The sequence below is a fragment of the Cibotium barometz genome, chromosome 41 (genome assembly GCF_041138505.1).
Source record: "Cibotium barometz isolate CiBa-2024 chromosome 41, ASM4113850v1, whole genome shotgun sequence".
In the NCBI taxonomy this organism is placed as follows: domain Eukaryota; kingdom Viridiplantae; phylum Streptophyta; class Polypodiopsida; order Cyatheales; family Cibotiaceae; genus Cibotium; species Cibotium barometz.
The window spans coordinates 512,892-524,410 of NC_141086.1; the positions used below are offsets into that span (position 1 = coordinate 512,892).

An 11,519-nucleotide genomic window follows, 5' to 3' on the forward strand; every position below is an offset into this window, starting at 1 on the left:
ATGATAGTTCTATAAAAGGATATAAATCATTATTTACCTTTCTACATATTATAACATTATGTTGAATTTTTATTCTTTATTATAAAAATATTTATGTTTGACAAATTTATGTGATAAATTTTTACTAAATGTTTTGGTGGACTTCATTTGGAGTATTCCATTATTTTTTCTAGTGGCACTTTGATAAAATTTTTAAACTTTGATTTTTTATAATGGTAAGGTGATCCAAGGAATGGTGGCATTGCTCATCCTTGCCATGACTTTGGATCCAAGTGGGTTCTTGGGGTGCCACTTGTAGCTTGGGTTTTTGTGGGAAGGTAGGTCCTTGTGGGGCACCCTTGTCATCTAAAGCACCTCTCCCCTAAAACCCAGGGTAACACTACCATCCACCAAAGCATCACACAAAAATGGGTTCAAAAGGACTTACTACCATCATTAGCCCACCAAGGGGGAAAAAATCAAGGTTTGGATCCCCACAAAGCCTCACCTTCCCAAATCCAGACCTAAACCATCTAAACCCACTCAAAACAACTTGTAGAACACAACACAAGCAAGGACCACATTGATTTACCCATAGTGAGAAATGGCTAGCATTAGAGCTACTTAGAGGGTAATACCAACATTGTGGTTCCCAAGGAAGGGTGTGCTTGAAGTCTAAGGGTTAAGCTCATTTCGAGTGTGAATAAGTTCCCTAGAGTCTTGTAATTAATGCAACTTTTACCACTTCTATAAATAAGTGTTGATCTCATCTTTCTCCATCTTTGTTACATTCTTTCTCCTCCCCACCAAACTAGGAGGTTTCGCTTTGAAATGGTAGAATCATCTTGCAAATGAGACATGCCAACATTTATCATCCCCCATAGAGGTTCTCTTGGGGCCAGAACCTTCGACATTCCTCCCCTTGTGGGCAAGAACCACCAATGTCCCCTTTTATTGGGCAAGGCCATCCAACTTTCCATAGAAGCATGTTTGGTGGTAGTAGCATATTGAATTTATATATCTCCTTGTGGTAATGAGAAGAATATTGTCATGCTTGACCTTGAGCTCAAAGTTATGAGAATCCAAAGCCTAGAAATGATTCAAAAGTAACAAATTATCATCAAGCGAATCATGTGGATTTAATCTATCATCATGACATTGGGATTGTTACCTTTCATGTGTCCAATGGCTTAGCACATGCACACGTGCCTGCTGAGCTATAACAAAGAAAGTAAGAGCTATCGTCTCGACAATCCAAGGTTCAGCAATGCGCTAAGATGAAGCGAAAAAATCTAAACCAACCCAAATAAGGTGTTCTACGGTATCTCCCACACAAGTAAGGATTGTCAGATGGACTTGATGTTCTAGAGCCAGTAAGGAAAAGATCAAAAAAAGGAGTGATGAATCAAATCCTATCCTTACTTGATTCTTTAACACGATGGATCAAGTAGATGTTGTGCCTCAAGAAACTTTGTTGTCATATTCTAGTAATGAAGGAAGTTTTTATGGTTGTTCCTTCCATGGTCACTTAAAAACATAGGCTTAAAATCAGTGAATTGTGTGAGCCTTCTATTAGTTGAAATCGATGGTCACCATGGGCAAAGATGAGCTTTATGGCCTAATGTTGTTTTTGTTTACACAAGCAAGTTCTTACGACCTCTTGAATTGGTTTAATAGGGTTCTTTTGGACTTCTTGCTACTATTTGTGCCTCTATTATTTCTTAGAATTAAATTGTGCATTTGAGGTTGAAGCTGGTAATGAGGCCTTCAGTGGTTTATATGCTTTATGCAACCAAATGATGGGATTGCCATCATAATATTCTTGAGATTGAAGTTAATGTTTGGACAACCATATTTGCTTTACCTTTGGATCTTTGAACACCCATATTTGCTTTACCTTTGAAGCTTTAGGGTGTTGCCTCCTTTGTTTAGTTGATTTCTTTGTTGTAGGCATATGGAATTTGGTATTCAACTTAGAGATCCAAATTTTAGTGTTGTTTTGGTAAAATGCATGGGCTTGTAGAATTTTCTTTGGTATTCGCAGTTGTTAAATAGGCAAATCTTTTGGAAACGCTTGTGGAGATTTGTATGTATAAGGCTATGGGGTTATTTTCTTTGGTGGCTTCCATGGTTTTCATTGAGCAAGGTGTTGATTGGCGTGGTAGGCTAGATTTGCATCTTGCCCTTGTAGTAGCCTTATGCTATGGGTTTATCTTCTTTGGTGGTTTTCATTGAGAACAAGGTGTTGATTTGTATGGTAGGCCAGATTTTCATCTTGCCCCTGAAGAAGTAGCCTTATGCTACTAATGTTTTTATTTTCTACCCACCTTTACATGCCTTGGAAGTATTGTGATTCTATTTTTTCCCTTTTTCGAGAGATAGAGCCTTAGAATATACAATGTTTCTTATTGGTCCTTGCTCCTTTGATGATTTAGTAGGAAACAATGTTAATGACAACGCTAGTGGCTTTGACATAGTAAAGCTTATTTTGATGATATAGATGTCGATGAGCATTTGACTCCTGTTCATTTGTTCTCATTATTGGGCTTTTAACAAGAGGGGAGGTTGATGGTCAGGAGAGAGGTTGGTGATGGTGGCAAGGTCAGGCTAGGGCTCATAGTGGTTTTTATTGATGAGATTTTTTGAGAAGAAGCTTTGCTCTTCTTTCACACAAGTTATTGTGGAATGACAACTACTAAGGTAGACAATGTTTGTGCCATCAACCAAAATGTCATAATTCATGTAACCCATGTAATTCATGTAACCCATGGTTGGAGCTTTTGTAGAGCTCATAAGCTGGATCCATACATTTTGTTGCCAACAATGTTGCTTGGCTAATGCATTTCCGAAGATCCTTTGTGATGAGGTTGTGGTCCATAATTATGTTTAGTTTAGCTTGGCATTCTTCATAACAGTTGTGTGCTTTTAGATAAATCATCCTCCTTAGCCTCAAGTCTTCTTCATTTAGCATTTGAACATTTGGAATCTACATAGTATTCTCATATACATGTGTTATTAGTTATCCTTGAGTAGGTTCTAGTCTTGATATCTTTTTCTAGAGTAGGTGTTTCTTCCATTTCTTCTTGTATATCCTCTGAATTCTCAAATTCAATACTAAAGTCCAATTTCATTTCTCCTTTTGAGAGAAAATTGTCAATTTATGCTCAATGTGGCTGACCGTGCATGTATTTTGCATTTATTTTTCACCTAGGATCCAGTCATGATCCAAAGGATCAAAAGAATACACAACAAACAATGAGAACAAAGAGGTACAATAAAATCATTCAGAGTTTGAAGAATGCACCACAAATGAAGATCTTCTACCTTTGATTTCATCAAATGAAATCAATGAGCCAATATGCAATAATGATGTTAATACATCTACCTATTCTTCAAGTATTGGAATAGATCTTTACATTGATAGACTTACACACTATCCAATTTTGAGATTTGCAAAAAAGAATATTGCCAAAGGCAGGTGTTTTAGATAGATGGTCAAACATAACCTTCTTTCTTTTTTTCTCATTGTCCACTTTTTTCTCCCTTGGTTTCAAGAATAGGAACACCTCCGTCTCATCAATTCCTCTTGCTCCTAACTAGAGACCATTTGTACTTGGACATCAAGTAAAATATGTGGTTTGCACTCATGATCAAGATATTGCAACTATGTTGGTAATGTGCTTTTCCATGTTGTTAAGTCTTAGGTTTCGGGTTTGATTCACGTTAGTACTTTTTGACAATACATCATCAAATACTAACTCAAACACAAGGACAAATAAAAACTACATGGGGAGGAATCCTCAAAACACAAGGACAAATAAAAATTGCATGGGGAGGACTCCTTAAAATAGTCAAAGAAACTCAAGAACTAGGCTCATCCAAAAAGGGAACTACAATCTCAAGACTTTTTTTAAAGACACAAGAAGAGTAGGAAAAACAAAGCTCACTCATGTCAAATGAGTAAGGTGTCTATAGTTTTCCTCCTCAAACAAATTTGTATGTGTTTCAAAAAGTTGTTGGGCTTGTAAGGACTCTTTGGCTTTCTACTGCGGTACATGTTTCTCAACCAATTTGGACGTGGATTTTACTTTATTACGAGGTATGTGTGCCTTTTCTTGGAAGCATGTGGGCATATTCAAGGCACTGCAACTAACTATCCATTTTGTATACTAACCATGTTGATGGATGCCTACAGCAACTAGGTGGTTTGGGCAATCAATGAATAAATGCTTAACACTGCATTTATCATACATAGGCTTTGGAAACGCAAGGTTTTCCACATTTGGAGCATTTCGATTTTGACAATCCACAATCTCGTGCAACCCTTGTCAATAGAGGCACTATAGATGTGTTTGGGCCTTATTGATAGCCCTCAATGGTGGTTTGGTCCTTTTTTTGGATATCATCTCAGTACTTGAATTTATTAATGGAGTTGTTTGCATGGTATTTAGGCCTTATTGTTTGTAATTTTCTATGTAATTTCTAACACATTATTGGGCACTGAGTTGTGTGGTACATAGATTTGCCATGAGCACAATACAAGAACACAAATTCTAGATAAGGAAATACGGATTTAAATGGATCCATCTCTACAAATCACATAACTTCTTTGGTTTGCAAAGAGCACGAGTCTTGAGGGATTCGGACAATTGGTTATACCAATGGATCTTATTCTGGGTGGTACCTTTAAGCATGCTTCCACTTTCATAGCTGCAAACAAGCAAAGAAGAGCATAAACAGACCGGAGCGAGCATCATGACAGCCTCCTTTTAGCTCCTACTAGCAAGCGAGAAAAAGATAATGAGACAAAGAAGTGACTATAAAGTGAATTGGGCCACGTCAACACTGGACTGCAAGAGAGAGAAGGGAAGGTGAAAAACAAACGTGTACACAGAAGAGTGAGGTGCCATCTTGGTGGCCTTAATCTTTGCGAGGTCAACTTGCTACTTGAGAATGGAAAACTTGGTAGCGAGCCTAGTGGTGGCCTCCTTGACCTCAACCTCCCTCCAATCCTTATAGATCTAGGTCTATGGCTCTAGCTTGAACGTCTACTGCTGGGTCCTTACTGACTGCTCCTTCACACACACACTGCACGGCAAAACACTAGCAACAAATAGTAGAGAGGCACAAGGTGCAGGAAAAGAAATGAGCAACACAATTTTGACTACAAAAAAATAAAAAAAATCAAAGATAAGGATAAAATTTAAACCATTATAAAAGCGACCAATATGAGCACGTGAGAGTGAGTGTGAAAATGAAGAGCAAATTCTTTATAACAATCTCACAACCAAATGAGCATGCGAGCGCATGTGTGTGTAAACAAAGCAAGAGTACATTTACATCAAATCCAAGCATACGTAAAGCACAAGTGCATGAGATGATCTCATTCCAAAGAACGACAAGGCCCTGCCCAATTCCAATCTCTCACTCTTTGTTTCAACATTTGGGCATTTCTCATCCCCTTGGAAGTAGTATGCACATCACTTTTCTTATTGGTTTGATATTTTGAACTTTGAGAATTGGATCCTCATAACTAGATTCAATTGAAGCGGTTTTCACTAACTAAATCAAAGCCATTCTAAATGCTCACTTGGTGATCTCCATTCCCAATCTTCTTAACTTTTCTTCTTTGGCCATGCTTCCTAACTGGCTTATTCGCTTGTTGCTTAGCTTGGAATCAACGAGTGATAATATTCACTATAACAAGATGAGGGATTAACAATGCTTTTTATTGAAGTTTTAGTGGTGTTTTACGTTTCATCGTTATAAGCATCGCTCAACGGTATTTATAAACATTGCTATAAGCACCGCTAGGTGTGGCATTGAAAAAAAAATACTCTAAATAAAATCCACAAAAACATCTAGTAAAAATTTATCACATAAATTTGTCAAACATAAATATTTGTATAATAAAGAACAAAAACTCAACAAAATTTTCTATGCACATATTTTTAGGTGCTGGAAGAAGGACCCGTGCATAAAACTTTTCTAGACTTTCAAGAGACCCAAAATCTTTCTTTCCTCCAGCTCTCGTAGCTTTTTCAGCTGCCGGAAGGAAGAAGGAAGCTTCGTGATCGCTGAGCCCCTTGCATCAAACTTTTCTAGGCTTTCAAGAGACCCAAAATCTTCCGGTAGCTCCTCCAGCTTAGAGCACCCACCCATGTTAAGCTCCCGTAGCTTTTTCAGCTGCCCGAAGGAAGAAGGAAGCTTCGTGATTGCTGAGCCCCATGCATTAAACTTTTCTAGGCTTTCAAGAGACCCAAAATCTTCCGGTAGCTCCTCCAGCTTAGAGCACTCCCACATCTTAAGCTCCCGTAGCTTTTTCAGCTGCCCGAAGGAAGAAGGAAGCTTCGTGATTGCTGAGCCCCATGCATAAAACTTTTCTAGGCTTTCAAGAGACCCAAAATCTTCCGGTAGCTCCTCCAGCTTAGAGCACTCCCACATCTTAAGCTCCCGTAGCTTTTTCAGCTGCCCGAAGGAAGAAGGAAGCTTCGTGATTGCTGAGCCCCATGCATTAAACTTTTCTAGGCTTTCAAGAGACCCAAAATCTTCCGGTAGCTCCTCCAGCTTAGAGCACCCACCCATGTTAAGCTCCCGTAGCTTTTTCAGCTGCCCGAAGGAAGAAGGAAGCTTCGTGATTGCTGAGCCCCTTGCATCAAACTCTTCTAGGCTTTCAAGAGACCCAAAATCTTCCGGTAGCTCCTCCAGCTTAGAGCACCCACCCATGTTAAGCTCCCGTAGCTTTTTCAGCTGCCCGAAGGAAGAAGGAAGCTTCGTGATTGCTGAGCCCCTTGCATCAAACTCTTCTAGGCTTTCAAGAGACCCAAAATCTTCCGGTAGCTCCTCCACCAGCTTAGAGCACTTCCACATCCTAAGCTCCCGTAGCTTTTTCAGCTGCCCGAAGGAAGAAGGAAGCTTCGTGATTGCTGAGCCACTTGCATCAAACTTTTCTAGGCTTTCAAGAGACCCAAAATCTTCCGGTAGCTCCTCCAGCTTAGAGCACCCACCCATGTTAAGCTCCCGTAGCTTTTTCAGCTGCCCGAAGGAAGAAGGAAGCTTCGTGATCGCTGAGCCCCTTGCATCAAACTTTTCTAGGCTTTCAAGAGACCCAAAATCTTCCGGTAGCTCCTCCAGCTTAGAGCACTCCCACATCTTAAGCTCCCGTAGCTTTTTCAGCTGCCCGAAGGAAGAAGGAAGCTTCGTGATCGCTGAGCCCCTTGCATCAAACTTTTCTAGGCTTTCAAGAGACCCAAAATCTTCCGGTAGCTCCTCCAGCTTAGAGCACTCCCACATCTTAAGCTCCCGTAGCTTTTTCAGCTGCCCGAAGGAAGAAGGAAGCTTCGTGATTGCTGAGCCCCTTGCATTAAACTTTTCTAGGCTTTCAAGAGACCCAAAATCTTCCGGTAGCTCCTCCAGCTTAGAGCACCCACCCATGTTAAGCTCCCGTAGCTTTTTCAGCTGCCCGAAGGAAGAAGGAAGCTTCGTGATTGCTGAGCCCCTTGCATCAAACTCTTCTAGGCTTTCAAGAGACCCAAAATCTTCCGGTAGCTCCTCCAGCTTAGAGCACCCACCCATGTTAAGCTCCCGTAGCTTTTTCAGCTGCCCGAAGGAAGAAGGAAGCTTCGTGATTGCTGAGCCCCTTGCATCAAACTCTTCTAGGCTTTCAAGAGACCCAAAATCTTCCGGTAGCTCCTCCACCAGCTTAGAGCACTTCCACATCCTAAGCTCCCGTAGCTTTTTCAGCTGCCCGAAGGAAGAAGGAAGCTTCGTGATTGCTGAGCCACTTGCATCAAACTTTTCTAGGCTTTCAAGAGACCCAAAATCTTCCGGTAGCTCCTCCAGCTTAGAGCACCCACCCATGTTAAGCTCCCGTAGCTTTTTCAGCTGCCCGAAGGAAGAAGGAAGCTTCGTGATCGCTGAGCCCCTTGCATCAAACTTTTCTAGGCTTTCAAGAGACCCAAAATCTTCCGGTAGCTCCTCCAGCTTAGAGCACCCACCCATGTTAAGCTCCCGTAGCTTTTTCAGCTGCCCGAAGGAAGAAGGAAGCTTCGTGATTGCTGAGCCCCATGCATTAAACTTTTCTAGGCTTTCAAGAGACCCAAAATCTTCCGGTAGCTCCTCCAGCTTAGAGCACTCATCCATGATAAGCTCCCGTAGCTTTTTCAGCTGCCCGAAGGAAGAAGGAAGCTTCGTGATTGCTGAGCCCCTTGCATAAAACACTTCTAGGCTTTCAAGAGACCCAAAATCTTCTGGAAGCTTCTGCAGCAGCTCAGAGCACTCATCCATGTCAAGCCTCTTTAGATTTTTCAGCTGGCCAAAGGAAGAAGGAAGTTTCATCTGTAAAGTACATGAATCAAAGTTCAGAACATGTAAACTTTTAGAAGACCAAAGTCTTCTAACAGCTGCAAGTATTGTCAAATTTTCAGCTGCTCAAGGGAAGATGGGAGCTTCATCATCACTGTGCAATCAGGGATTTTTTAAATTGAATTCTCTCTTGTAAAGTTAAAGTTCACTTTTTAAAGTCAGATCTCATCAAATTACAAACGTTTGCAGATCAACTCGAACATTAAAAAATAATAATAATGACTATATACCTCAAAGTACATAGTGGACCAGAGTTCCAGCACAGTAAGAAACTCCATGCCTAATAATTCTTTAGAAGGAGCACATCTCAACCACCTTATTTCCAATGCTTTTAGCCCCTCATCATCACCCTCCAGATATATTCCATGCAGAAAAAGCAATCGTAAAGATCGCATTTGGGAAAGCAAACTCGCATTCAAGTTTTTCTGGGAAGTGGCAAGCCCACGGATTTGATCAAGACCCTGCAACCACAAACCAAACCATCATTGCATGGATCGTGTTTTATCGCTCATGTACGGTAGTACTGGCATTGGAGGAGCATAATGCAGATGCTTGGTACAGATCTACATTCACTAAAGTAAATATATGGATATTGCACAAACATTGTAAGATCTAGTGTAGAGCAACTGAAATGGAAATACTGGGAGAGCCACCCACCCTCCACACCAGAAACAAGCTTCAAAACAACAAGTGCAAGTGCAAAGATGGAAAAACGGAAAAGCGACCAATCAAAGAGTAAAAAGTTAAGGATGAACAGTATAACAAGTTGCTTTCTGGACACTCACAACAGCCAATTTGAATCTTGGTAGTCTTTCGTTTTTGTGTTGCCTTTGCTTCCTACGGCATTGTTTGCAAACATAAATGTGTGCTGAAAACAGAGAAGTAAATAGAGAAGTGGATAACGCACCTGGTTACTTCGCAGCACTTGCGTCAAAATGGTATCATCCCACACCCTACTCCACTTGCCTGACTGTTTGACAATGCCTCTCCCCAAATCCCTCAAGTGATCGTGCATTGTCAAGCACCCATTTTCATCCACCTTCACTAGACAGAGATCTACCAAGCTCTCTAGACCACTTATCGGACCCTCTACCAAATCATCGCTTTCCCAAAAGTATTCGGCACTCTGCCTGTCTTCACCAATCAAGAAGCAAGCCACATCTAGAAACATTTCCTGCTCATGCTTACTAAGAGCCTCGTAGCTAACTTTCAAACAAGTCTCTATCCGTTTGTACGAAGTAGCGCTACTACTTAAAATCTTGATTGCTTCTTCCCAGAATTTCTTGTCCTTCCTCACCCTAAGATGCCTACCAAGCACCTCCAGTGAAAGGGGAAGACCAGCACATGCTTCACTTACTTTCTTTGCTAGCTGTTCAAAACCTAGATCTGGCGAAGGCTTCCTGAAAGCATTCAGACACAAAAGTCGCAAGGACTCATCACGGTCCATGACTTGTACCTTGTAGCATTCACCCCTGAAGACATCAGAGAAATCATTGTCGCGAGGAAATATTGTTTGGTTCCTGGATGTTACAAGCATTCGACTTCCTGGCTGAAGGGATGTCAGATCTATGATTTCCTCGATGGATTCAAAGTTCTTTGGATCATCCAATATGATCAAGACCTCCTTCTCCCTTAATCCAGCTTTTAAACACGCTTTCTTCTTTCCTGCATCGTCCCCTTGGAACCTCCTTTCAAGCAAATCTTTGAGCAGCTTATTCTGTAATTGACTCAGAGTCTTATCCTGACAATTTTCCACAAAGCTTGCTGCTTGAAACTCCTTTCCAAGTCTCCTGTAAATAGCGTGAGCAAGAGTGGTCTTGCCAATGCCACCCATGCCCCAAAGCAGCACAAAGTACACACTTCCCTTTTCTTTCAAACGAAACAGCTCGACCACATCATGGACCCTCTCATCCAAACCAACTGCTTTGAGGTCATCCTCCACGGGAATCCTGCTTTGCGTCTCCTGTGCTATCTTCTCTACGAGAGCTTCCAGCAACTGTCCTTGACGTCTGCACATAATTTGATAATATCGCATAGATTAGTGACAAGTGAGAAGATTAACAACAAAAAACGGTTGCAAAACACAAAAGTTTCGTACTTGTTAAAGGTCTCCAGGCGGAAGCCCTCGAGCCATGAGGCATCACACAGAGCATCTTCCCACCCCTTGATCGTGCTTTCGCTGTGCTTGCCTCGTCTTCGATGGTCCTTGATAGCTTTTGCAAACGGCCCGTCATTCTTGTTTCTTAGGTCTTCTGGCTTCACGTCGTCATAGAAGATCGGAAATAGCTTGGCTTTACTAGAGCTCTTGGTGCTCTTCAGCATCTCTACAAGTTCATCCAGACACCACCTAGACTCTGCGTAATTGCTTGTAAAGATGGGCACTTGAATGATTGCTTTTCGGGCAGCTTCCAGCATGAAAGGGCGAACATCGTCTCCTTCAGGGAGCTCCTCCATGTCCAGAAATGCTTTGATCCCACGGCTTTCCAGGATACAGTAAAGTATATTTGCAAATCCACGCTTTATGTCTATCCCACGATGGCTGATAAACACCTCATGGGTGCCGATAGACGGATGCAAAGGCTGATGAGCAAGAGCTGGGGGCGGAGTAGCTTCTGTGCTCGGGGAGCGTCGAACATCCATCTCTCTCTCTCTCTCTCTCTCTCTCTCTCCCCACTACGTTTCTCTTCCTCTGCTTCTCTCTCTCTCTCTCTCTCTCTCTGCCCCCACACTAAAAACTATCGTCCCTGCCAAGAGACTAAAAAACCTGCCTGAACATCTCTCTTTCTCTCTCTCTCTCTCTCTCTCTCTCTCTCCCCCCACTACGTTTCTCTTCCTCTGCTTCTCTCTTTCTCTCTCTCTCTCTCTCTTAGCGCTATGTGCCTCTCGTCTCCATTAGAGGAGACAGGCTTTTAAAACTTCGCCGCAATGGTTTCAACCGGCTCCTTCCAGGCAATTTCTTCGAGTCATCCTTCCACAGGTGAGTCAAGGAAGGCTCCTTCCAGGTAATTTCTCCGAGTCAAGCACGATGTCCCAGTGCTGTTGCTTTCCTGACAGCTTTTTTTCATGAATGATGGACTAGTATTGGACCCTTCCAGGTAATTTCTCCGAGTCAAGCACGATGTCCCAGTGCTGTTGCTTTCCTGACAGCTTTTTCTCATGAATGATGGATGTGTGTG

The 11,519-nt window shown here is 41.8% G+C and overlaps 1 protein-coding gene across 1 annotated transcript; it reads right to left on the reverse strand.

Annotated features, from left to right (window-relative positions):
- Positions 1 to 5,863: 5,863 nt before the first annotated feature.
- On the reverse strand, positions 5,864 to 11,280 carry LOC147614580 (uncharacterized). The gene is made up of 4 exons (XM_086779858.1): positions 10,442 to 11,280; positions 9,251 to 10,352; positions 8,574 to 8,804; positions 5,864 to 8,316 (listed from the first exon to the last, which is right to left on the reverse strand). Exons 1-4 carry the CDS (start codon positions 10,981 to 10,983, stop codon positions 5,968 to 5,970), a joined length of 4,224 nt encoding a protein of 1,407 aa, XP_086635984.1. The 5' UTR covers positions 10,984 to 11,280; the 3' UTR covers positions 5,864 to 5,967.
- Between the last annotated feature and the right edge of the window lie 239 nt (positions 11,281 to 11,519).

Bases quoted from the DNA above. Each gene is read 5' to 3' on its own strand.
- LOC147614580 (XM_086779858.1), bottom strand. From the start codon at position 10,983: ATGGATGTTCGACGCTCCCCGAGCACAGAAGCTACTCCGCCCCCAGCT. The intron at 10,353-10,441 runs GTACGAAACTTT...AATTATGTGCAG, and splicing joins CGCCTGGAGACCTTTAACAA to ACGTCAAGGACAGTTGCTGG. The intron at 8,805-9,250 runs GTGCGTTATCCA...TTGTGGTTGCAG, and splicing joins AAGTGCTGCGAAGTAACCAG to GGTCTTGATCAAATCCGTGG.